This window comes from Rosa rugosa, chromosome 3, assembly GCF_958449725.1.
Source record: "Rosa rugosa chromosome 3, drRosRugo1.1, whole genome shotgun sequence".
In the NCBI taxonomy this organism is placed as follows: domain Eukaryota; kingdom Viridiplantae; phylum Streptophyta; class Magnoliopsida; order Rosales; family Rosaceae; genus Rosa; species Rosa rugosa.
The window spans coordinates 49,619,232-49,645,975 of record NC_084822.1 but is presented as its reverse complement, the minus strand read 5'-3'; the positions used below and the strand labels follow the sequence as shown (position 1 = coordinate 49,645,975).

The 26,744-nt window shown below is 39.5% G+C and overlaps 5 protein-coding genes across 7 annotated transcripts; 3 read left to right on the top strand and 2 right to left on the bottom strand.

Moving 5' to 3' along the window:
- Positions 1-523: 523 nt before the first annotated feature.
- LOC133738112 (vesicle-associated membrane protein 713-like) lies at positions 524-1,998 on the top strand. Its single transcript, XM_062165560.1, has 4 exons — positions 524-940; positions 1,051-1,241; positions 1,319-1,482; positions 1,659-1,998. The coding sequence occupies exons 1-4, from the start codon at positions 724-726 to the stop codon at positions 1,747-1,749; spliced, it is 663 nt and encodes a 220-aa protein (XP_062021544.1). The 5' UTR covers positions 524-723; the 3' UTR covers positions 1,750-1,998.
- Positions 1,999-2,374: 376 nt separating this feature from the next.
- LOC133739785 (protein FAR1-RELATED SEQUENCE 6-like) lies at positions 2,375-5,957 on the bottom strand. Of its 3 annotated transcripts, XM_062167592.1 has the most exons (4): positions 5,819-5,957; positions 5,219-5,386; positions 4,663-4,733; positions 2,375-4,432 (listed from the first exon to the last, which is right to left on the bottom strand). In XM_062167592.1, the coding sequence occupies exon 4, from the start codon at positions 4,430-4,432 to the stop codon at positions 2,429-2,431; it is 2,004 nt and encodes a 667-aa protein (XP_062023576.1). In that variant the 5' UTR covers positions 4,663-4,733; positions 5,219-5,386; positions 5,819-5,957; the 3' UTR covers positions 2,375-2,428. The 3 variants fall into 3 exon arrangements, with proteins under 3 accessions (XP_062023576.1, XP_062023575.1, XP_062023574.1); XM_062167591.1 differs by lacking the exon at positions 4,663-4,733; XM_062167590.1 differs by lacking the exons at positions 5,219-5,386; positions 5,819-5,957 and adding an exon at positions 4,861-5,212.
- Positions 5,958-9,634: 3,677 nt separating this feature from the next.
- LOC133741341 (uncharacterized) lies at positions 9,635-17,575 on the top strand. Its single transcript, XM_062169265.1, has 10 exons — positions 9,635-11,203; positions 11,741-12,205; positions 12,286-12,587; positions 13,119-13,838; positions 13,913-14,191; positions 14,455-14,616; positions 14,735-15,673; positions 15,771-15,986; positions 16,494-16,754; positions 16,951-17,575. Exons 1-10 carry the CDS (start codon positions 9,808-9,810, stop codon positions 17,293-17,295), a joined length of 5,085 nt encoding a protein of 1,694 aa, XP_062025249.1. The 5' UTR covers positions 9,635-9,807; the 3' UTR covers positions 17,296-17,575.
- Positions 17,576-18,614: 1,039 nt separating this feature from the next.
- Positions 18,615-22,853, top strand: LOC133735161 (ACT domain-containing protein ACR2). Its single transcript, XM_062162576.1, has 8 exons — positions 18,615-18,903; positions 20,411-20,482; positions 20,608-20,659; positions 20,767-20,881; positions 21,034-21,101; positions 21,333-22,025; positions 22,134-22,238; positions 22,350-22,853. Exons 2-8 carry the CDS (start codon positions 20,412-20,414, stop codon positions 22,701-22,703), a joined length of 1,458 nt encoding a protein of 485 aa, XP_062018560.1. The 5' UTR covers positions 18,615-18,903; position 20,411; the 3' UTR covers positions 22,704-22,853.
- A 70-nt stretch (positions 22,854-22,923) lies between these two features.
- On the bottom strand, positions 22,924-26,223 carry LOC133735160 (probable glycosyltransferase At5g25310). The gene is made up of 4 exons (XM_062162575.1): positions 25,825-26,223; positions 25,442-25,638; positions 24,233-24,590; positions 22,924-23,775 (listed from the first exon to the last, which is right to left on the bottom strand). Exons 1-4 carry the CDS (start codon positions 26,098-26,100, stop codon positions 23,110-23,112), a joined length of 1,497 nt encoding a protein of 498 aa, XP_062018559.1. The 5' UTR covers positions 26,101-26,223; the 3' UTR covers positions 22,924-23,109.
- Between the last annotated feature and the right edge of the window lie 521 nt (positions 26,224-26,744).

The window sequence follows — 26,744 nt, the reverse complement described above, 5'->3', positions numbered from 1 at the left end:
TCATATGTATCAACTATGTTACTTAAATTGCAATGGGTGTGCAATATTATGTTTGTACTAAATCAATGTCAGTAGAGAAAATGAATCAAATGATGGTTAATCAAAACATATACGGTCGGGGCAAGTAGTCGAACATGAACCGATCGTGAACCTACAAGAGCAAGCTACCATCAAAAGTACTAGTTGGTTAATGGTCACACAAAGTCACAAGTCCTCCTTACACGTAGAGGTCATTTTGTTTATGCAAGTTTCTTACTAACCAACGTATAAAATGAGAAATCGCTAATCACAAATGAGGTCGAACAAAAAGATTTGAGGCGTAACGTATTTATCCGTAGTTTTGTTTTTCAACTATCTGATTGCGTGTACTATTGTGAGACGTACATTGGAACTACCGTTGAATCCTAATCAACGATCCACAATGGTCCACACAATAGATCTTTCCAACGAGAAAAACATCAGAGCCACCCTGTATGGACTCTTGGCTAAAATTTCAATTTCATTCCAATTCGAAACCAAACACCACAAATTTACCATTTTTGGCCGACATCAAACATTGACAGAGTGAAAGTTCCGTTTTTGAAAGATCAAGAGGTCCACCACACTCGGAGAGAGAGAGAGAGAGTCTCAGTCGCCATCACGTTACAGCTCTACAAAGGAAGCTTCTTTATAGCGGATTCAAAATTCGAGCTGTGATCCAAACACGACGTCGTTGCGGCAGCGATGGCGATACTCTACACTCTGGTGGCGCGGGGATCGGTGGTGCTCGCCGAGTTCAGCGCCACGGCGACCAACGCCTCCGCCATCTCGCGCCAAATTCTCGAGAAGATCACCGGCGACAGCGACACCCACGTCTCTTACTCCCAAGATCGCTACATCTTCCACGTCAAGCGCACCGATGGCCTCACCGTCCTCTGTATGGCCGACGAGACCGCCGGCAGTACGTCGTCGTTTTGCTCGGTTCCGAATCCCTTTTTTTTTTTTTTTTTCCCCCAAATTTTCAATCTCTTAGGTTTTGAATTCGCTGATTTGGTTGATGATTGTGCGCAGGGAGAATGCCTTTTTCGTTTCTTGAAGACATCCACCAGCGATTCGTGAGGAGCTACGGCCGCGCCGTGCTCTCGGCTCAGGCCTACGGCATGAACGACGAGTTTTCTAGGGTTTTGAGCCAGCAAATGGAGTACTACTCCAACGATCCTAATGCGGATAGGATTAATCGACTCAAAGGCGAAATGAGCCAGGTGAAAACATATTGTCTTTTGATTTTCGGATTTTCGAATTCTGATTTTTGATATCAGTGAGATTTTGAATGTGGTAGGTGCGGAATGTGATGATTGAGAACATTGACAAAGTTTTGGACAGAGGTGATCGGTTGGAATTGCTGGTTGATAAAACTGCTAATATGCAAGGCAATACCTTTCGATTCCGAAAACAAGCTCGCCGTTTCAGAAGCACTGTTTGGTGGAGAAATGTTAAGCTCACGTATGATTTCTAATCCAATCCGAAACCTCAGTTTTTACTCTGGGTTTAAATGATGATGGGACACTTTGTTGCTGTTTTAGAACTAACTGTGAATGAATTTAGATTGTGCATGAATTGGAAGTAGTAATGTTTATGCAATGCATGTCTTAACTTACCAAATGCTTTGGATTTTGCAGGATTGCATTGATATTCCTTGTGCTATTGGTAGTTTATATCGTGATGGCCTTTGTTTGCCATGGCCTTTTACTACCCACCTGCTTGGGTTGAGTGTGAGAGTCAAGTCGAGTCAGGTCGGACTGGAAAGTGTGCTTTTCCTCTTCAGATTTTTCGTCTGGGGTTCTTCGAGTAGTGTCAGATTTGAAGTGTTATGTGTGTGTATCCCATGGAAGTTCTTAATTCATTCAGGTTGTAATTTTCTTTTTCTTTTTTCTTCTTTGGCCAAAAGGCTCTATGTTTCTTGAAACCACGGCTTGATGGGTTCATATTTATTGAGGTTTATGAAGTTCTGTTGCAGAATATGTGTCTGCTGTCATCTTTAACTGTTCATTTATCTCTTAGTTAATTAACCAAAGAGTAAAACAGCTTATAGAGCTTTCTTTTATCGAAAGCTTGAACTTGGGAGACTCTGTGAGGCTCGGTAATGCTGCATTATCAACCCCTTTTGTACTGTCATCATTCACAGTATAAAATGTGGAGAACAGGGAGAAACCAAGAAGAGTCTCCCTGTTCTCCACATTTTATACTGTGAATGATGACAGTACAAAAGGGGTTGATAATGCAGCATTACCGAGCCTCACAGACACTAGCCCCCATTCCACAAAGACATTGGTACTAATAACACTGGTTATTGCCTATGTTAGTTGTGCGGCCGTGGGTAAAAGGTCAAATGAAATGAAGGAAGAGCTTTGCGCTTTTTGCAAGTAACTATATTTTATAATATACCGTTCTATGTTACATTGAGGGTATCCTCTACAAGATGAAACTTGTTCAACAACTCCTCCAATGCTTGCAACGTCGTCTTATAATGTTCCTCAGATTGTGCCCCTTCTTCCGCAAATGGAAGGGCGAGATTATAAAGATGATTACGCCAGTATGCTGGGTCATACACATCAATATTACTGGATCCTTGATGCAGAAGATACCTGCGCTTGAAATCTTTACTCCACCGTGGCAAAATGTATCGGGAAGGGATTACTTCCACACCATTGTAATTTAGAACGTTTAATGCATGCCTGCACAGATACCCTTTGTAGTTGAACAAACTGCAGATACATCGGATATCCACTTGTGTTGTCTCATACAAAACCTCATAGCATCTGACTTCCTTCTCATTTCCTTCAACTCCAACTCGTTCTTTAACTATGTAGGTTATTATAGGCCCATTGACATTGACCTGCCTTGTATTGAAGCAGGAGTACATTCCCTCAACCTCCAACTGGAACCTCTTGAAAATATCCTTGGTGTACACTTTACATAGTTGCACTTCAAAGTTGCATCGTGTTTTCAATTCAAAGCTCGACGTTCTTGACTCCAGATCCGCCACCACCTCTTTCATGCGCTTCCTATGTAGAGCTAGGTCATACTTATCGACGAACTCCTTGAAAGACGTATGTTTATGTACATAACCATCAAAAAATGCAGGCAAGCTCTCATTTTCGCGGATAGGGATCATTCCCGCAAAAAATGTGTCTTTTAAATAAACTGGAACCCAGTTCTGCCGATCCTCATACAATGTGTGAAGCCATTTATTATTCCCCAGTTCATGCCGCTTGATCATTTCAGCCCAGGAAGTTTCAAACTCAGCTATTTTCAAGGAATCATAGATTGATTTCTGCAAGTGTCTTTTGATTGCTTCATATCCCTTCAGTCCTCCCAACTTCTCCGGAACTCTCTGCATGATATATGACAAACAATAGCAATGGCGAGCCTCTGGGATCACCTCAGACACTGCAATTTGCAATGGTTTGCATTGGTCAGTAATGAAAACCTGTGGAGGGCGCCCTAGCATGCATTTCAGCCATGCACGGAGCATCCAAACATAACAATCCACTGACTCAATCCCAAGGAACCCACAGCCCAACAGCACGGATTGTCCATGATGGTTTACACCAACAAATGAAATCAGGGGGAGTTCATATTTGTTTGCCAAGCACGTTGTGTCTATGGCTACAGTGTCACAGAAGTAGCCGTACGCAGCCCTGGACCTGGCATCAGCCCAAAACACATTCCTCAGACGTCCATCATCATCTAGATCCATCAAATAATAAAAATTAGGATTTGTCAATTTCATTCGACAAAAGTAGTTGTAAACTGCATGAGCATCTCCTTCTCTAAGTTGCAAGTGCTTAGAGTGATCAATAGGATTTAAACCTTCAGTTTCACTTAAAGTTGAGCATCCATTGCACCCAACATCCATAACAGGTGTTCGATACAGCTTGATAGTATGAACTTCTGTAACAGGATTTGGCTGTGGTTGTGCATTTTTGGCAGCAATGATCATTTTCTTATGCGACTTGTAAAACCTTTTGATCTGTGGACTCACCTGATGGTTGTGTTGAAGCTCTAATTCAACTATTCTCCACCTTTGGGAGTCCACCAGCTTGATAACTATCATTGCAGGACAACCAGTTCTCGTCTCAGGTCTTGGATTGTTGGCTTCACTCTTTTTCTTGAAACCTGCACTGCTGCAACTTAATTTTGCTCTATACCGCTCTTTTCTCTTTGACCTGAACCATGAATTGCTCACTCTGATGCCAAATCCCTGTTCTTTACCATAGACATTGTAGAAATCATAGGCTTCGTCAAAAGAGTCAAACTCCAAACCGACAGTAGGTTGTGGGGGGACCTGTTTACTTTGTGTTTCCCCAATTCCAACATCATGCCCTCCCTCCAAGTCATACTCATCGCCTTCATCAAACACTGGCTCACTATTGAGACAAACTTCTTCCATCTGAAATAGCAAACATAAAAGGCAAAACGTTTGATATGAGGTTTAACCAAAACGTTGTTCGACCCATGCAACTTAGAATTTCAAGTTTCATGATTTACAGTGGCTCTAAAATAGCAACACCCAGCTGCCAAAAGAGAGTTTCAATTCTAGTAAATTTTGGAATATTTACAAGATAACAGGGCAGACAGAAAGCAGGCAAAAGAAAATAAATTTCTGAAAGGTTCTGATACCTGACCATTGACACATATATTGATCTCAAGCACTTGCAAGCTATACAGCACATTCAAATCTACTTCTGATCCTATTTTGGCACACAACAACAAATGCATGAGAAGTGGAAGAGTTTGGAGATCGTTATCAATAAGGATTTGAAGCGATAGAAGGCAGCTTTCAATGAACGATTGCAATTCCCAACCATGCAAACTTACTTGCCAATATTTCCGGATAAAAAATGAATTTTCTAAATGTGGACTGTTCAAGAACATGGGTACAAATGCTTTGAGGAGTATCTCCATTCTCCAAGACATAACTACCATTCAGCCTTTGAATTTTCAAGCACATAATAAGCAAGTTACAACAACTCAAGCATGTTAAACACCCAAAGCATGTCACAGCCATCGAATTTGAACACTAGAGGGGTAAGACACTCAAAAGGGAGTCAGTTACATAGACTCAAAAAGCACAAAACTAAGACCGAGGAATGCCGGAGACGAGCGAGAACAAGAATCAGACCAAAAAAGAAAAAAGTAAGGCCAAAATATATACAGTCATTACTAATAATAATACCTCCATATCAAACAAAATTGTTGCCAATCATGAGGTTGGTGCCAGATACTTTCCTTGCAGGCTCATTAATCAGATTATAAGGGCGTGAATCATCTCAAAGCTCTCTCATAAGCATGTAAATGTACCGACGATTCACTCCAAGTGATACATTCACACTCAAATCTCAATCTGCACATATACAACCAGTAAAACCACTATAACACACTGGACTCTTAGCTCTTACTTCTTAAAGATTCAAAATTTCTGATATGCTCATTACAGATTTACTGAAGAGTTTACCAATGCAACCAAAACAAAAAAAAACAAAAATGTTTCTTAAATGAAAAATTAAGTCTTTCCCATTGAAGGTGCTTCCTTTTGCTGCTTCAATCGACATGAGGTGGGAGAGAGATCAGGGAAAGTTACCCATTTTCCATTTTTCTAAGACTGATAGTTCAAAATTAAAGACTGGTTTACTTTCCCACCAATTCTGGGGAATGTAGTAATCAAGGTGCTGGAGTTCTAGGTCAAGATGATGAATTCAAATCCATTCTTCTACGTTGAAACAAAGAAAGAGAATTGGGAGAGTAGAGACTAGAGGGAGAATTTAAGCGATCTTACAGCGATTAATCGGGTCAGAGTCTGGCGAGGCGGGTAATCAACGGTGTGAGAAATTGGGGATGAGTCTGGCTGTTGCTGGAGGAAATGTGCGAGTCACACTCGGGATTACGGAGCTTCCACAAATCTATCGACCCCTTCAGCTGACACGTGTGGGTTGGAAGCTTTTGTGATTTGCTCTAGGGTTTTTCTATTTGCACAATTTTATTTTTTTTTGAAAAGGGGCTTGGAACCCAGTCAAGTTGGGAGGCTCATCCCCACGCCCATGTTATTTAATATAGATTGATGCATCGGGGGGACGTAATACCTGTACCCCGAGTATTTATAGAAGCATTACAAAAATCAGAATTAATTAAGAGAATAAGTCTTAAGGTTGAATTTTGAAAACTCTACACTTGCTCTTAATGTGGTGGTTTAAGTTGTCGAGGTGAATGAATTTATTCATGTAATTTTAAAAGGAAGTTTAGATTTGAGTTGAATGAAAAAGATTGGAGGAGATTATATCAATATTGGCGGGATTTGAAGCCACGCGTTAGCGCGCAACATATTGTAAAGGAATATCTTGTACATTAATGTGATTACTTAATATAGTCTGGATTCTATAGAGTTAGATCCCTCTAACGGTTCTTGATTAATATTTAACTCCACAAATGTACGAGTATTTTCATATAACAAAAATGTCTTTGATTCGATAAAGAAAACACTAATCGCATATCGTTTATGAGTCACGTTAGCAACATATTCGCAATGGGGTTGTACATTTCATACCATACCATGCAAAGTTGGCACAAAGTTGGATCTCCTGATTGTCCGTTTTTATTCTTGCTATACCTACTACAGTTACTTATGAGTCACGTGTCATTTGATGTAGGATTCGCTGTAAATGAAGATATTGTGCATTAATGCGATTACTTATTGTAGTCTGGACTCTATAGAGTTAGATCCTTCTAACGGTTTTTATTTATTTATTTATTTTTTATGCAAAGATCCTTCTAACAGTTCTTGATTAATATTTAACTTCACAAATGTACGAGTATTTTCATATAACAAAAACTTATTAGATTCGATAAAGAAAACACTAATCACATATCGTATCAGACTATCTAAATTTTTAATATTTTACATTTCCACGTAACAAATAAACATTTAATATAGGTTAGGGTGACTCTATTCAGACCTCCACATTTGCTATATAGACCTCCATGAAATTTTGTAAAAAATTAATTACTATTATGGCCCTTCAAAAAACAGCAAAAAAAAAAAAATCCAACTTAATGAATCTAACCTTGCATTGCAATTTTTCCCGTCATCACCCTCTGCATGACTGCATCCATCTAATCCTTTTTCTTCTTTGGGTGGTTCTAGTCGGACCTCCACATTTACTATGTAGAACTCCTTAAATTTTTGAAAATTTATTTTTTCTATTATGCCCCCCCCACACTCTTCCATATTCTCCTCCCTCCCTATCTCTCTGTTTCTCTTTCATTATTTGTTTCTCAGTTTCTCTTATTTCTTTCCCCACTGCTGGATATCAATCACCCTACCCTAAAGCGAATTAACAACAGTCACGATGAGGGTTTGGGGTCATTGGCATGTGCCATGGCTGATCAAGTTTTTGAAAAATATTCTCAGACTCTTATCAATATTTTTATAATGGATCTCCCTATAAAATCTTTGGTACAATTAGGAAATCAACCTTGTATCAGGTCATGGTGCTAGATAATCAAGTTGTAATTCATAATACTAAAACAAATAATAAGAAATGGTTGTGGCATATAAAAGTAACCTCACATCAGGAAGTTGAAGCGTCTTTATTTAATTGTCATGATCGACTGCATATCCCAATTTCAATTAAAAGAAGTGAAGTTGTAGATAACAATTATGAAACAAACTGGGAAATATAGGGAGGATAAGATAGAAGACAAAGACCTGTGCAAAAATTAGGAAATAAAATTGTTCAAAAATTAAAGGAGGTCTATATAGCAAATGCGGAGGTCTGAATATAACCACTCTTCTTCTTTTCATTTTTTTTTTCATTATTATTCTTTTGTTCTTCCGTTTTCACCACACGGTCCAAACTATATCCCTCGGTCTTTAGTCAATGGCGGCCCCAGAAATTGATCTCAACTGGGGCACTTAAAAGATAAAAAAAAAAAAATTGAAACTTAAACTTAAAATATATCAAAATTGAAATAAAAATAAAAATTAGAATAAGGTTATCGAAAGATTTTTTTTTTTTTGCTAAAAAAGATCAGTATTTTTTTAAAGTTACATATTTTATTAATCAAACTTATAGTTTTTAGATTGAAAACAACTTTTCATAATGGAAATATAATTTTTTTTTAACTTTGAAAAAATATGAAAGAATACTATTAATGTTTTTTTTTTTGCTGAGAAGAAATAATACTATTAATGTTATAAAAAGAAAGAAATAAAAAAAATATTAGCACATTGCTGAGAAGAAATAATAAGTATTAACGTTAAAAAGAAAAAAAGAAAAAAAAGAATTAGCATATTGTTGGAACCAGCATTCGAACTAGGCACCAGCCTAACAAATATATGTGCATCTACCACTGCAACAAGAGAGCAGTCAAAAACAAAACGAAACCAGATAATATATATACAAAATCTCACTAGGGCACGGGACCCATCGTGCCCCTATGTGGCTCCGCCCCTGTCTTTAGTCTTCACCACTCAGAAACTAAATGAATCTTCTATATTCGATCGATATTCAACATTTGCATCCCAGAAAAGAAAAAGAAATATTCAACATCAACATCACATTATGCATAGCACCAACAATTATGCTTTATGATTTTCACATATCCTACGTAATTCATTTGACCATTATTATCACATATCCAAAATTATAAATTTTATCACTCTTCAATAGTTCATTTGGTCAGCATGTTCAAATTAGATCAAAGGCTATATATTCTGATCGATTTTGGCGAAGATGATGGGTGATGATGGTGGTGGTGATCGCCACCGATGCTATTTTCTTCGTTGAAAGGCTCTTCTATGATGGAAGATGCAGTTACACGTTTGGGAGCTTTTCTTTTGCATAAACTCGTTGTCCACCATTTTCTTCTGGAGATGAGAGAGAGAGAGAAGATGTAAGAGAGAAGGAGAGGCAAGAGATAGAAAACAAGAAAAGAAAAAAAAGAAAATAACAACTATAATAATGATAAAGGGACAAAATTGTTAGTTTAAGGAGAAAATAATGAAGTTGAGGTCTACATAGCAAAACTGGAGGTCCAACTAAAATTATCTTATATTGGAAAGGGAAAAGCAAGCGGGCCTTGTAACCAAAAAAAAAAGGAAAAAAAGCCAAACAGGCCATTAATTTCCAAAGAAGAAAAGAAGAAAAGAAGAAGAAGAGACATTTACACCATAAAAGTGGAATAGATTAGCACACTAATCAAGTTCATCCGACGGCAACGGAAGGCTTCAAGTAGCAATGCCAGTAGTGGAAGATGCCCAAAATCAACGGCAAAAAGGCATTAGAATCACGCGACTCTTGATATGATTGGTCTAAAAGGCTTCAGACGTGGCCCTATAGCTGCAAAAGAGGGCACAAGCCCTGCCCACACAGGATCTTCCCAAACCACGTGCTTCCATTATCCTCCGGGTCCCACCTCACGTGCAACAAATTACGGCTCGGATGAGAGGCACACACCCACGTCCAGCAAAACAAAATAACGCCTGGATGCAGCAGATCGTGACCCCCAAGAGACGCGAAATTAGAAAAAGAAAAAAAAGAAAAGAAAAGCGCAGGTTAACTATAATGCGCCGCTGGTTTGTCCAAATAAGCTCCTTCTTCTTGTTGAGGCTCTCCACACACCCTCGTCTTCCTCCTCCTCTTTCTCTAAAGAAAACAAAAAATGAAAAAAGATAACATAAACAGGGAAATTAATTAAATCAAGCTAAAACGGAAAAAGCGAAAACCAGAGTGAAAGAGAGAGAGAGAGAGGAGTGCACGCGAAAACCATATGAAGCACCAGCAGAGCAGCTCATCGTCACCGTCGCAGTCGTCTGAGGCGGTCCCGTCTTCTTCGTCGTCGTCGTCGTCCACTGTGACGACGGACCAATCACATCCCGCCACCTCGAACTCGGCATCCGCGGCGGAGAAGCCGCTGCCAATACCGGAGGCGGCGGCGGAGGACCTTGCGGTGGGGTCGAGGGACGGCGGCGGGGCGCAGGAGACGGTGACGGTCGATCGGAGAGGGGAGTACTCGGCCGTGTGCAGATGGACGGTCCAGAATTTTCCGAGAATCAAAGCTAGGGCACTGTGGAGCAAGTACTTCGAGGTGGGAGGGTACGATTGCCGGTTGTTAATATACCCTAAGGGTGACTCACAGGCTCTGCCTGGGTACATCTCCATCTACCTCCAAATCATGGACCCGCGGGGCACCTCCTCCTCCAAATGGGACTGCTTCGCCAGCTACCGCCTCGCCATCGTCAACGTCGCCGACGATTCCAAGACCATTCACAGGGACAGCTGGCACCGCTTCTCCAGCAAGAAGAAATCACACGGTTGGTGCGATTTCACCCGCTCCTCTACTGTTTTTGATTCCAAGTTAGGTTATCTTTTCAATTCCGACTCCGTTTTGATCACCGCCGATATTTTGATATTGAATGAGTCCGTTAATTTCACGCGAGATAATAATAACGAGCTGCAGTCATCTGCCGGCTCCATGATGTCATCTTCCGTCGTGGCCAGCCCGGTCTCCGATGTGTTGAGTGGCAAGTTCACTTGGAAGGTGCATAACTTTAGCTTGTTTAAGGATATGATTAAGACTCAGAAGATAATGAGCCCGGTGTTCCCCGCCGGAGAGTGTAATTTGAGGATTAGTGTTTATCAGAGCACTGTGAATGCTGTAGAGTATCTATCAATGTGTTTGGAGAGCAAGGATACTGACAAGACGGTTGTGTTGTCCGATAGAAGTTGTTGGTGTTTGTTTCGAATGTCTGTGTTGAACCAGAAGCCGGGGTCTAATCACATTCACAGGGACTCGTATGGGAGGTTTGCTGCCGATAATAAGAGCGGGGATAATACCAGCTTGGGGTGGAATGATTATATGAAGATGTCAGATTTCGTCGGGCCAGAGTCAGGGTTTTTGGCTGATGATACCGCGGTGTTTAGTACCTCATTTCATGTGATAAAGGAGTTTAGTAGCTTTTCGAAGAATGGGGGATTGACTGCAGGGAGGAGTGGTAGTGGGGCGAGGAAGTTGGATGGACATATGGGGAAATTTACTTGGAGGATTGAAAATTTCACAAAGTTGAAGGATCTATTAAAGAAGAGGAAGATAACAGGTCTGTGCATCAAGAGCAGGAGGTTTCAGATTGGGAATCGGGACTGTCGGCTCATTGTTTATCCCCGAGGTAGGAATCATTATTGCATTGGAGAACTTTTTGTTTTTCTATGCTTAATTACTGGTTGTAACCATCGATAACTCTTTTCTTTTTTTGAATTATTGTGTCGCATATTTATGAAATCATGCGGTACATCGTTTACATACAGATTTATGAGGACTAGTAGTACCTTTATCATCCTTATTGAATATGGTTTTACATGTCCCTCACTATAATTCCACCACTTGAACGTTTTGGGAGCTGCATCTGCAGTTACTTGCCATCATGGGCCACTGCAAATATGGTATGTATTAATGCTATCAAAGATAGCATAATTGCATAAGCCACATGGATTGCATCTTTTGTTTATACTCTGATCCTTGTGCTCAATATGACTTGAGCTTAGTTTGGAATGCTCATCTTGTTCATAGGACTCTGTATGTCAAGAAATTTGATATTCCATTGGGAAAATAAAGTCTTTCTAATGTCATAGACAGAACAAATATTGCTTAGCTTGTCGTGAAAGAGTTCTGATGAAAACTTGCCATATTTTTTTGGTGGTACCAGGGCAGTCTCAGCCACCATGTCACCTTTCAGTCTTTCTTGAAGTTACAGATTCACGGAACACTGCCAGTGATTGGAGTTGTTTTGTGAGTCATCGCTTGTCTGTTGTGAACCAGAAGATGGAAGAGAAGTCTGTCACAAAGGAGTCTCAGAACCGCTACTCCAAAGCTGCAAAGGACTGGGGTTGGCGTGAATTTGTGACGCTTACTAGTCTCTTTGATCAAGATTCAGGGTTCCTTGTTCAGGACACTGTTGTATTCTCTGCAGAGGTCCTTATATTGAAAGAGACATCAATTATGCAGGATTTGATTGATCAGGATACCGAGTCCGCTACCCAGATTGACAAGAATGTAAAACGAAGCTCTTTTACATGGAAGGTGGAGAACTTCCTGTCTTTTAAGGAAATAATGGAGACCCGAAAAATCTTTAGCAAATTCTTTCAAGCTGGTGGATGTGAGCTTCGGATTGGTAAGCTGTTGTTAGGCTTTTTTTCTCCTAAAGACACAGTTTATGGTTTTTGCTTAAACTTTTGTGTTTCCTCAATGCAGGGGTATATGAGTCCTTTGACACCATATGTATTTATTTGGAGAGTGATCAGTCAGTTGGCAGTGATCTGGACAAAAATTTCTGGGTGCGATATAGGATGGCTGTTGTGAATCAAAAGAACCCTGCCAAAACTGTGTGGAAGGAGTCTTCCATATGTACAAAGACTTGGAACAATTCTGTTTTGCAATTCATGAAGGTTTCAGATATGTTGGAGGCAGATGCAGGGTTTCTTGTCCGTGATACCGTTGTTTTTGTATGTGAAATATTGGACTGCTGTCCTTGGTTTGAGTTTTCAGACCTAGAGGTTAGTGTTTATAAGCCTTTTTCAGTTATACACTGTCTGCTATTTATTATTGATGAAGTTGCTTTAAAACTTAAGCATGCTAAATGGCAGTCTGTCTGATGGTAAAGTTTCTTCAGTTATGATATCAAGTCTTGAGCCTAGAGTGTTGTTTCCTTTTCAGATCATGCTGGCAGTTTTACGTAGTTTTGTTTTGTTTTTTATTTATTTTTGTTTGGCTTCTTTAGCTAACACATGGTCTTGGATATATCCATGGAGTTCTCATTGATGGTGAACGTGATTATTGTGTCTAGTTCACTTCCATTATTTGTCTAAAAATGTTTAGAATAAGGAACAACTACATTTCTTGACCATCAATCATCTGTCTTCAACTATGGCCATTGGAAATGATTATAACTTCAATCAGTCGAGTTATATGTCTTCATTTGGCTCATTATTGGAGAAGATAATCTTACGAAAGCAGTATTTTGAATGTTTTCCCTTCTACATTTATGTTGGGTTCCTATACCAATATTGATGTGCATCTTGGCTCAGGTTTTTGCTTCCGAGGATGATCAGGATGCGTTGACAACAGATCCTGATGAACTTGTTGATTCTGAAGATAGTGAAGGAATAGGTGGTGACGAAGAAGATATCTTTAGAAACCTGCTTTCCAGAGCTGGATTTCACCTCACATATGGAGATAATCCGTCACAGCCACAGGTCACTTTACGAGAAAAGCTTCTGATGGATGCGGGTGCCATTGCTGGTTTCCTGACTGGACTCCGTGTTTATCTTGATGACCCTGCTAAAGTAAAGCGCCTGCTTCTTCCAACCAAGCTTTCTGGTAGCGGTGATGGAATGAAGGTCTTGAAGAATGATGAATCTTCTCCTAGTTTGATGAATTTACTAATGGGAGTCAAAGTGTTGCAGCAGGCTATTATTGATTTACTTTTGGACATTATGGTTGAGTGTTGCCAACCTACAGAAGGGAGTTGTAATGGTGATTTATCTGATGGAAGCTCAAAAACTCCAGATGGAAGTGGAGCTGCCAGTCTGCTGCAATCTGATAGAGAAAATGGAGCAACAGAATCTGTGCATTGTCCCGTGTATGAGCGATTGGATGCCAGTGTTGATGAAAGTACCAGTGCTTCGGCTGTTCAAAGTTCTGACATGCACGGGGTTGGTATCCCAGGAAAAACTCTTCCTGGGCAGCCAATTTGCCCCCCAGAAACATCTGCAGGGGCATCAGAAAATGTGTCCCTTCGTTCAAAGGTAATATACTTTGTTGAGTATCTTATTACTTTGCTTACATTGTAGTACTTACTGTTTAAACACTTGAATTGTAGACTAAGTGGCCAGAGCAATCTGAGGAGCTCTTAGGATTGATTGTAAACTCACTGAGAGCTTTGGATGGAGCTGTTCCACAAGGCTGTCCTGAACCAAGACGTAGGCCTCAGTCTGCACAAAAGATCGCTCTTGTACTGGATAAAGCTCCTAAGCATTTGCAGCCTGATCTGGTGTCTTTGGTGCCCAAGTTGGTTGAACATTCAGAGCATCCACTTGCTGCCTTTGCACTTATTGAACGATTGCAAAAGCCAGATGCAGAACTTGCATTGCGGACACCTGTAAGACTCTGATGACTATTCATGTACTTACTGTTTTGAGAAGATTAATTTCCTATTCGCTGATGCTCTTTTATACATGCTGTACAGAAAGAAAAGCATTTTTAGAATATATATTCTGATTCCAAGTGCACATTAGGTTAATGCGTACGTAGAATGTTTTAGTTTAAATGGGAAACAGTCTAGCTACCGTGTGCATATTTGCTCAAATCGGTCTGTTCTGCTTGCATGGTTCTTCTCTAAGTTATGTGTATCTTATTTCCCAGGTTTTCGGTGCTCTGAGTCAACTGGACTGTGGCAGTGAAGTGTGGGAACGGGTTTTATCTCAATCTTTAGAGTTTTTGTCAGATTCAAACGATGAACCTCTTGCTGCAACCATAGATTTCATATTTAAAGCTGCATCCCAGTGCCAACACCTACCTGAAGCAGTATGTATATAACATCTTTCAATTTGGATTATTTGAAAGAGAGAAATCCTAATTATGTAATTGCTTTAAACATGGTTTTCCTTTAACCTTATGCAAACTTCTTTCTGCATCATTGTAGGTCAGATCTGTTCGTGTCAGGCTAAAGAATTTGGGTGTTGATGTTTCTCCTTGTGTCCTTGAATTATTGAGTAGAACTGTAAATAGCTGGGGAGATGTTGCTGAAACCATACTTAGAGATATTGATTGTGATGATGATTTTGGTGATAGTTGCTCGACTATGCATTCTGGGCTTTTCTTGTTTGGAGAACATGGGCCTTGTTCGGAACGGTTTCATTTGGTGGATGAGCAGGCTTTCCGGCCTTGTCACCATTTTTCTGATATTTACATCTTGATTGAGATGTTATCCATACCTTGTCTGGCTGTAGAAGCCTCTCAAACGTTTGAGAGAGCTGTAGCTCGTGGTGCTATTGTGGCTCATTCTGTGGCCATGGTTTTGGAAAGGCGCCTTGCTCAAAGATTGAACCTTGATGCCAGATTTGTTGCGGAAAGCTTTCAGCAGACAGATTTGGTAGTAGAGGGAGAAGCCAGTGAACAGCTGAGAGTCCAACAAGACGATTTTACTTCAGTTCTTGGTCTTGCTGAAACATTGGCCCTCTCTAGAGATCCTTGTGTTAAGGGATTTGTGAAGATGCTCTACACATTATTGTTCAAATGGTATGCTGACGAATCTTATCGAGGGAGAATTCTAAAGAGACTTGTTGATCGTGCCACTAGTACTACAGATAGTAGTCGTGAAATTGATCTAGATTTTGATATATTGGTGACACTAGCTTCTGAGGAGCAGGAAATTGTTAGACCAGTTTTGAGTATGATGCGGGAGGTTGCTGAACTTGCAAATGTCGATCGGGCTGCTCTTTGGCACCAGTTATGTGCTAGTGAAGATGAAATCATTCGCATGCGGGAAGAGAGGAAAGCAGAAACTGCTAACATGGCTAGAGAAAAAGCTGTTATATTGCAAAAACTGAGTGAATCCGAGGCCACTAACAATCGTCTTAAGGTACTTGTTGTCTTAACTGGTGATATGGCTAGGATTATCGCATCTTATTTATTCTTTTCGGAGAATATTAGAATTGATGCATGTCATGATGTGGCAGTCTGAAATGAAGGCTGAGAATGACCGCTTTGCTCGAGAAAAGAAGGAGCTCTCGGAACGAATACAAGAAGTTGAGAGTCAGCTTGAGTGGCACCGCTCAGAGCGAGATGATGAAATTAGAAAGCTCACTACAGATAGGAAAGTGTTTCAGGATCGTCTTCATGATGCAGAGACACAACTGTCTCAATTGAAGTCCCGAAAACGTGATGAATTGAAGGTATGGTATTATTATTATTCTAGTCATCTCTTATGATCTCTCTGCCTTTTATCAGGAGCTGATTTTCTTCTATATTTCATATTTATCTCAAAAGGGTCTTCTCTTTCCCATCTCCGTTCACTTGCTGCACCTGCAATTGCTTTTTTAGATTTAAATTGTGCTTTTTGATTGTTAGAAAGTAGTCAACTTTTCTCAGCATGCCAACCTGAGTTTTGAACTTTTGACAACTTGTTCCTATTGTGATTGTGGATATCCAATAGTGTATTTCTTCTTTGCTACATCTTTATTATGTTTTGGTCAAAATATGATTTTGAATTTAATCTGTAGTCGAAAAATCTGCAATTCTAATGGTTAAGAGCATTTTCCGTTACACCCAAGGTCCCTAGTTCAACATCCTCCTCCCTCATCATTACTTGAATAATTTAAAATTTTAATTCATTATAAACGGCTGATGATTTTTTTTATTAAGCCATGCCTTTTTCTAACTGCAATTGATGAATTTGACAGAAAGTTGTGAAGGAGAAAAATGCTCTAGCTGAAAGGTTGAAGGGTGCTGAAGCTGCACGTAAAAGATTTGATGAAGAACTTAAACGGTATGCCACAGAGAAGGTGACTCGAGAGGAAATTCGACAATCTCTGGAGGATGAAGTACGGAGACTGACACAAACAGTAGGACAAACAGAAGGAGAGAAACGAGAGAAGGAAGAGCAGGTTGCTCGGTGTGAAGCCTATATTGATGGGATGGAATCAAAACTGCAGGCCTGCCAGGTTTTTGCCTCAGCATAGCCTATGCTTTTTCTTGTTCCTTCTTATGATCATCCTCTTCCTGTTCGTTTTCTAGCTACTAATTTTTTCACCAGAAGCAGCTAGTTCTGGAGGCTTAAGCTTCCTACGATAAATCTTATATGCAAAAGAACAATAGTAGAATGTGGTTTGATTGATACGTCCTCTTTATCTCTTGCAGCAATATATTCATACCCTTGAGGCTTCACTTCAGGAAGAAATGTCCCGGCATGCTCCTCTGTATGGTGCTGGTTTGGAGGCATTATCAATGAAGGAGTTGGAGACACTGTCCCGTATCCATGAAGAAGGGCTCAGGCAGATCCACACCCTTCAGCAGCGTAAGGGTAGTCCAGCTGGCAGTCCCCTTGTAAGCCCGCACACGCTCCCACACAATCATGGGCTATATCCTGCCGCACCCCCCCAAATGGCCGTTGGAGTGCCTCCTTCACTCATTCCAAACGGTGTTGGGATTCACAGCAATGGGCATGTGAATGGTGCTGTTGGACCCTGGTTCAACCATTCTTAGATGCCTAGGGTCACGGCGTTTTTTTTGTGCCAATGTAGGCATTCGTTCTCCCAATAGAGCTGGGTGATATTGCATTTTTTTTTTCTCCAGCTATTTATTGGCATTTTGGCTGTTGGAACTGTTGGAGTACACGAGTGGAAATAGGAATAAGATGAAAGATGGAAGAGATGGGTTTCGATCGAATGTGAGAAGCGATTCCAATAGAATTAACAGTTACAAATGCCAATACTCAATTGCCCCCCTTTCCCCAGTTACAAGTTAATCATAGGCTTTTTGCAAAGTTTTGTTTAATCATGGGCGTAGTTTACTGTTTGAAGTTTCTCAAGCAAAATAGGTTTCTTCTATGCCAATTCCATTTCGCTTGAAAGCAATCAATGACTAAGGTTATGACTCAGCCGGATAATGAGTAACCATCTGATGGGTTGAATTGAGTTTATCTTTGACTAAATTGCTAACGTTACCTTGATGGAAAGGAAGCTGAATCAAGTCCTATTTGGACAAACCATAGAGCTTTAATTTGTCATAAACAGAGGCCAAGTTTAACACAATGATTGGAAAGGTTGGACAATTTTTCATGAAAAACTTGGAAACCAGATGGTGACATAAACTATTACACACCACACAATAAAAATCGATGCTTCATCCATTTCCAATTCAAGAATGTAGGATAATGTTTTAGGTTGAAAGTGCCTGGGACAGTACCAACTTTAATTTGCATGTAATATTTTTTTGTCTGAGAATCTGACATGTTATATTATTGTATATATTGTTGTGTTGCGCGATCAATTCATATCGACTGTTAAATAAATTAATAAAATAACAAGTCAAATTATTGTTATCTAAATCAGATAATTTCGGTGATGTTTAATTTCAGCTATATATACTAATAATCAAACAAAATAAACATTTAATTAATCAAGTTAGCTAGAGAAGTATGATCCTTTGATTATTTCATTCCAATATTCATGTAGGTTTTGGTTAAAGATGACGTGTTTGAAGCTTATCAAAAAAGAGGACTAAAATATTTGTGATGTCATTGGGTGACGTGTGTTACATATTTGTAGGAGGCTAGGTTTCTAGGCCAGAAACATCGGAAATCATGTGGAACTAAGATTACAATGATGATTAGCGTGGACAAGAAATGATCAAAATGCCACGTTTTATTCTGATAAATCTCATTTGACTTCTCTACCGTGTCCCTCTCACTAAGAAACGATACTTTCCATGATTTTTCTTCAAGCCAATCTCTTCAATCCAAATTTTTCCAACCTATTTAAGCTAGGTATTTCATGCATTCTCTCATTCCACAAACCCAAACAGCAAAGCACCCAACAATTCTCTCTTGCTGTCACCCTCTTGCATACATTTCGCAAGAGAAATTGTAAGCTACATTTCGTTGCTGATCACAAAACCTTGTATCTTTTGAGAGAGAGAGAGATCATCTTGATTTCTTTCTCTCTTTGTCTGGGATTTGCTGGTTGGTTATTAGCTGAGCTTCACTGTTCCACAGCTACATTACGTGTAAGCCGCTGTTCGGACCCTTTTAGCTTCTCTGTTTCTTCTTCCGTAAGGACAGATCAAGTTGCATTTGGAATATCCTAGAGCAAGGTAATTGTATTTTCAGTTCTTAAACCCTAATTTTCAGAACATGTATTAGCTACTTAATCATTTTTATGAACATGATCTTTTCATGTTTATTTTTTGTTGCATCATTCTTAGCCATGTATTAAAAATTCAAAAGTTCATTATTTGATTTTATATCCAAAAGTGTTATGCATTCACCACTCTTTTAGTTATACAAAACCGTGTATCCTTTCAAAAAAAAGAAAACCGTGTAATATATAATATACAACTATAATTAGAAATGAAGAAAAAATAAGGGTGGTGCTATTCACACACCTCTTCTAATTTTCTATTACTTTAATTCAATCTTTTTTATAAATTACCCTAACTACCCTCCCTTGTAAATCTTTTTCTTTTTCTTTTTTCTTTTTTTCTATTTGGCAATTCAATCATGAATCAAACATCATTATACAATAAATCAATTTTTTTTTTACTTATAAATGAAGGAAAAATAATACGTTTATTAAGTTGAATGACCTGTATTATTAGACAAAGAATATGCTTCCCAAGTAATCACCTTCACCCAACTGAATCCAAATTGTAAAGCTTGTCCTCATACTTTGCATAGTACCAAACTCAATGCTTGTTTGTTTATAACTCTTAATCCAGGTGCATCATCCTCAAATAAAATAAAAAAATAAAATAAAAATATGGAATCAACGTTTTATCCACTTCAACCACAAGCTTCTACACTGCAGTTGATGATGTACACAAAATTTAGAGATGCTCTACATAATATTGAATGCAATGAGTTGCAATCTTCATGTGGGGACAAAATTATGTTCTACTAGCATAATATAGTAGAACAAATCATGTTTATAATCATAAGGCCATCATTATTAGGCTGTAGTAAAGTTTTATAGTTGCTCAATGGATTCAAATACATCAAATAATTTTAGTTAGAATCTTAATAGGAATAATGGATTCAAAGGGGCTCGAATGATCACTGAACTCATTTTTTTTTTTCCATGTCTCCATTGCAAATCAAATGTAAAATTTTCTCAAAAGATGGGTCTAAAGTTTCTTGTTCTACTATGATTAAACTTCAAAGCATCATATTAGAGAGATAGAATGACTATGCTACATAAGTTTTTGATGAAAAAGAAAAGAGGGAATCGAAAAGAGTTTTGAAGTCCTCTGTGTCTGCGGAAAAATAAGGATTCAAGACTTGCCAAATAGAAAAAGAAAAAGAAACATAATTATAAGGAAGGGTAGTTAGGGTAATTTTTAAAAGAAAATTTAATTAAGGTAATAGAAAAATAGAGGGGGTGTGTGAATAGCACCACCCAAAAATAACTATCAAGTAAGCATTTTTGTAATTACCAGTTTAGCCTCAATTGTTTCAGTTGTTGAGTTGTTGGACCAAAGTAAATTTGTGGTGAGCTGTTAGAGGCATAAATTACAGCCTCAAATTTGCTGTTTTTTCGGGAAATATTCACTTGATTTTGACCAATTATGCCTCATTTTTACTCTGGCCTCATTTTTGATGCAGCATGAAGAAAGTTTGTTGGCCTTACTTTGATCCTGACTTTCATAATCTCCCAGAAAGGATCTATGGCCCTGTGTAAGTGATCTTCTCCAATTCTTGAAAACCATTTATAGATTCATCAATGGTAGCTATATAACACAATATAATTGTTTATATCAGCGATTTGATAGAACAAGCTTTATCATATGTTGCTTTTGCAGATGTAGAGTATCCCTCGACAACGAGACGTTGGAAGATTGCACATTAGTAAAGGTTTGTCGATCAGTACTTCTGTGGATCAAGAACAAACATAATTTCAGGCAAGTATATGACTTATGCTTATGATATTAAATTATTAATCGTATGGGGTGGTGGTGCAGGTGGATAGCGTGAACAAGCAAGGGCTTCTCCTCGAAGTGATTCAAGTATTGACAGACATGAATCTTACCATCACTAAATGTTTTATATCTTCTGATGCAGAATGGTTCATGGATGGTATGCTGCACATCTGTTCTTCTTAATTTTTATAAAATTCACGACAAATTCCCTCTAAATTAGTGATGAGTTTGATCCAATTGCACGTTTGCAGTTGCATCCATTTAATTTCTTAAGTAACTTATGACCGGTTCTGTGCATGCATGCTGCAGTTTTTCATGTTAAAGATGAGCATGGCAACAAACTTACAGACCAGAATGCCATTAACTATATCCAGCAGGTAATTTGTTTTATTCATGATTATGTTTAAAATTAGGTGGATGTTATTCGCACTTTTAGTTTGTCAAATAGCCCTTGTCAATTGTAGTTTTATTTGTTCAGAATAAGAGTGCAGAATGACAAACTGAGAGTGAGAATAACATAGTTAATTAAAAAAAATCACACGATTCATAAGCATATTGTACAATATCCTTTAATTAGTTTTTGACGTCGAAATGATTTTCGATAACAGGCCATAGGTACAACTACAGGTCCTCCAGACTCCACCAGGGCCAATGCCTATGCCAGCAATATTTTCGAATCCGAAAACCATAGCGAGCATACGACCATCGAAATGACGGGAACGGACCGCCCTGGTCTCTTCTCGGAGATATCGGCTGCCCTTGCCGACCTCCAATGCAACATAGTTGAAGCCCATGCGTGGACCCATAACGGCCGGCTAGCTTGTGTTGCTCAAATATCTGACCAATCCACTGACGCCCCAATCGACGACCCCCACCGCCTCGCCACCATCGAAGACCACCTCATCACCGTCCTTCGAGCCACCACCGCCGTAAGCCCTTGTGGGAAAGAAGCAAACAACCAAGAAGTGAAGACCACAGGGTTTTTAGGAGGAGACTATCAAGGCACCATGACTAATGTCGAAAGGAGGTTACACCAACTAATGCTTTCCATTAGGGACTTTGATGGCCCCAGTTTGAGGCCCGCCAGCTCTCCGAGGACGCCATTTGCATGGGATGCTGAGGAAGAGTGTAGGAAGACGGCGGTTTGGATCGAGAGCTGCAAGGAGAAAGGGTATTCCATGGTGAGCTTAGAGTGTAAGGATCGGCCGAGGCTTATGTTTGATACTGTGTGCACTCTAACTGACATGCAGTATGTGATTTTCCACGCTTCCACTCATTGCCATGAAGGATATGCCTTTCAGGTACCCATCTAAAATGACGATTCCCTCACTACATTAATGGATGAAGTGATTTTAATTCTTAACAAAGCTTTTGGATATGGGTACTAATAGTTAATGTTGCTTTGGTAGGAATACTTTATCCGGCATGTTGACGGGGATGTCTTGTGCACAGAGAGCGAGAAGGAACGAGTTATAAAATGCTTAGAGGCTGCTATTGAGCGTCGAGTTTGTGAGGTGACATATCTTGCCCGTCTTTATCAGGGATGCGACGTACAATGCGATCTCAAAAATGTAGCACAAATAATGTTATTGCATGTAGCACTAAATTCTATATACTTTTGGCAGGGGATTCGACTAGAGTTGCGTGCGGACGATAGGATGGGATTGCTATCGGATATAACTAGGGTTCTACGAGAGAATGGACTTGCTGTTGTTCGAGCAGATGTAGCAACCCAAGGAGAGAAGTCGATTAACGCTTTCTATGTGAGGGACATTTCAGGGAACGAAGTAGTTCCAGACATGGATTTTGTTGAGTCCATGAAGAGAGAATTGATGGGTCCAAGTCATATAAACCTTCAAGTCAAGAATGAGAAACATCTCAGATCACCAAGCTCAACTGAAAAGTCTCGTTATTTCTCAAATATTGGAGATATTCTAAAATCTCAAATTGGGCGTTTCTCTTTTGCTAAGATCAAGTAGTCATGGAACGATGCAAATTGTAAAAACGTAGGCAATTAACATCTTAGGCCATTACCTAGGCAATTAGATTGTAATTGAGAAAAAAAAAAAAAAGTTAGACGTTGTATGTACATAGATTTCATTGAACATTGAATGTAAATAAAAAGGATAGTTTAATTGTGCCATTTCTCAGTCTCGATCAGCTAGCTAGAGCTATTAGATTGAATGGTTTGTACATAAATAATGAAGCACATAATCCTTTCTCATTTCCCTTTTTTTTTTTGTTGTGGTACAAATATTTCTCACAGAAATAGCTATGTGCTAATCCACACTTAAATTAGATACCCTTTTCTTTTCGGATATAATTTAGACACTTTCACAGTATATTCACAAAAATTTGTGATTAAGAGAAAAGAAAATAAATAATCTATGCAACTCTAAGGTTAATTCTCCTGAGCCAGACAGAGTGCATTATCATATGAAAGACATCAAACCTCTTAGCCGGGTGGTTCAACTCAAAATGCTTCCTCACCACCTTCAAGTTCTCCTTCAGCCATCTATACTTCTCCTCAGGAACTGCCTCCAATATCTCCTTCAACCTCTCAATCTTTGAAACCTCAACGTTAATTGAAAACGCCTCCCACCTCAAAACATCACTAAATGGCAGCGCATAGTGCTCGGATATGATCACCGGCACGCACTCGGCATATATGGCCTCAACAATTCTAGGGCTGGCCACTTCATGACCACTAGGGCACAAGCAAAACTTGGATTTGAGCATCATGGAGTCGTAGTCTAGGGTTTTGGGTAGGTATTCAAAGACTCGAAGACTCTGGTCACGGCCTTTCCAGTGATCGAGGAGAATAGGCCTTATTGGGCCGTGGAGGCCGCCGGCAAAGAAGGCAAGGTAGGGACGAGGGCTGTTGGGTGGTGGGGGTGAGATGAGTTTGGAGGAGACGTTGCCGCCGTAGAGGTAGATTTCAGGGAGAGAAACGTCCTTTTGAGGTCTGAAGCCTTCAGAGATGTTTGCGTTGCAGAGTACTCGGATTGATGTGTTGTAGAGGAACGGGTTTCCAGCTGATGCATTGGGAGCCTGAAATAATGGAACAAAAATATGACTCGATCAATGACCACCATCTGTGTAACGGATTTTAATTAAGTTTAATTAATTTCTGATCTTACGAATCAAAGCTACTTTTTACTAACATTCAAATTACTTCATTCATTAGTGGTTCATATTGATAAGTCCGAAAACATAGCATGTGATCGCTGGAATGGGAAGAAAATGTTTTACCATTTTGCATGTATAGAAAGTGAATTTTCAAAAGCATCTGTAAGGTCCCAAAACCTTTGAGCAATTAGCATTTCAACTTTTTAACATTTCCCCATTCTCCAAGTTCCAAACTTAAGAACAAATGGAAAGTGGAAGATGTCACTATTACTATCCAAAACTATCCAAGCATGCCAACAAAGTTCTGAAATACCAAAGAAGATGAAAAAGAAATTGATTAAAAGCAGAGAATTAATGAAAGAGAGTGAAAGAAACTGACCCAATCATGACAAGCAAGCATGAAGTGGTCCGCCCCAGAAGTCCTATTCCAAAAGGGGTACTTCTCAGACACGAGTCTCACATAATCAGAGACATATTCCCTGAGAGGTGTGAGGTTATAGGACAAGGGCTTGTATAGGTACTTCACCATCCAAGTCACACTGAAAGGCATAAAGTAAACGTGAGCCTCCTTAGGGTTCTTGGTCCTAAACCTCCCAGCCTCTGCCCCAGTCTCCATTTCATGTATGAACCTCCCTTCGATCGAGTATATGTCCTTGCATGGGCCATCGTGAGTTATTGGTAGGTCACCTTCTGAGTACACATACACCTTGAATTTCCTCTCCATTTCAAGATAGCTCCTGCATGAAGGGCAGACCAGTCAATTTACGTTCTACCATAAATTCGAATTACTCTATGAATTAATCTATAATCATGATGATATGCTTAGAACATAAGGTGATTATATAGAGAACTAAAATGATGCCCTTGAATATGATCATGACTAAAATCAGGGTTAACTAAGCCCCAGTCCTAAGCATTAATCATGTATAGCATAATTATCATAATGATTTACATACATTACATGCATATAGACTCACGAAGAGATGACAACACATATTGTAAAATCTTAATAGTTGCTTTAGCACTATAAACTTTGATTTTTATGTATTGAAACGGTCTTATTAGTCATCTTCTTTGTCATTATCAACTTTTATTTCCCACATATTCTTTATTGCGCATAACAAAGTACCATACTTAAATCTGAACATTCGCAAACCATGTAGACTTTTTAATATTGGAAAACGGTTAAAGCCTCACTTAACAAACACTAACCAATTTCCTCATGTTTGTGGACTTGTGGTAATCTTAAGTCCCTCTAACCTTTCAATTTTCTCCAAATGTGGAAAAACAAAGGGGACCCAAAAAGGAGGGCAAAGACTACGTCATTTCCACTGCAATTAATAAGTAGCAATCGAGTATTTTTCCGGGGACTGAGTGTGCGCTACGCCTACGCCGGGGCATGAATGATCAAGTGACTTTCAAGCAAAGCATGCAACTCACAACCTTTCCAAGTCCCTTAATTAATTTCCCCCAACTTAATCCCTAATTAATTTACCCCTCTAAATTAATCTCTTACATTGTATTGTATTGTATTGACCAATCAAATCAACCCGAAAGTGACAGTAATTAAAATTAAGCAGCGGCTTACTGATGGAACGCGCGGGGGTTACGATACACCGCCCCATAAGGAACGACGTCGTGCCCGGTTGGTGCTGACGAACGGTTCGGATCACCCGAAGCTGCTGCCGCCGCCGCCCTCCGTATCGAACTTCGCGCCCTCGCCAGTCCTTCCTCTAGCTCACTCTGATCTCTCCTCCGTTTCCGTTTCGGTTTCGGCACTTCTCTCTGTTTTCATGGCCGGTAAAAAAAAAAATTTGAGGAATTCTAATCGTCGATTTTTACGTCCGGCGAAAAAATACGTGCGGAAATTTAAAGGAGAGAAAGAAAAGAAAAAATAAACAGAGCAATAATAATGTATAGAAACGAAAATTGAAGTTCAAAACTAAAGGAGAGAGAGGTGAAGGAAGTTACTGGTGGAGTTTGGTTGGGGAGTAAGCGAGGAGTAGGGTGATTACTGGAGCTGATTACTATTTTATGATCGTCGGAAACCGAGGGCGTGGAGGAGGTGGTGATGACCTTGCTACGCAGCTGAACCATAGGAATCAAAAACGAGACCGGAGAGTCCGATTTCGAGCCGGAGGAGCCGATCGGAGCGTCGGAGTTTCCGTAAATAACCAAAACGACGACGATCGAAGCAATGCACAGACACCAGACGATGGAGGAGGTCTGTAAGCGGAGACTCTCCATATCCGATATCAAGCTCGGAAGCTCTGGTTAATTTCGTCTCTGTGTAGAGAAAGAAGCTTTGGACTGTTTGGTTGCTGCAGACTATTTCTTTTTCTTTTTTAGTGGAAGCGAAAATAAGAAGAGGAATTTGAACCGCCTCTCTCTCTCTCTCTCTCTCTATTCTGTTATAAGTAGGGGTGGGGGAGGTAATAGAGTAACAGTGTAATAAGTGTGGGAGCATTTTGCTCTCACCTCCCCTGGTTAAGGGTGAAATGCACCTCCCTGTTCTAAGATTGCCACCTATTAAACATGGGTTGAGTATGAGTTAATTAAGAATTAGTTTTTATCGCTTAAAGAGATTCAGGAGAAAGAGAGAGCAAAAAATGGGATTTCAGGAAGGTTTGATAAAAACTTCGAAAATTTTGATGTTCTATATTTATTCATTCCTCAAGCTTTAGTAATATTAAATTTTCATAAATTATGAAAATTTAAATAATTTCAAAGAAATTTAAATTCTTGAATTTGAGTTCGTTGCCAGTCAAGGGATTATAGGCGGCGGAGAGTTAGACAACGTGAGATCGGTAATAGAGATTAACGGTACTTGTTAAGTGGGGGCTGTTGGGTTTTCTATTTTTTTTTTTTTTTTCCTTTGGGTTTTCTATTTT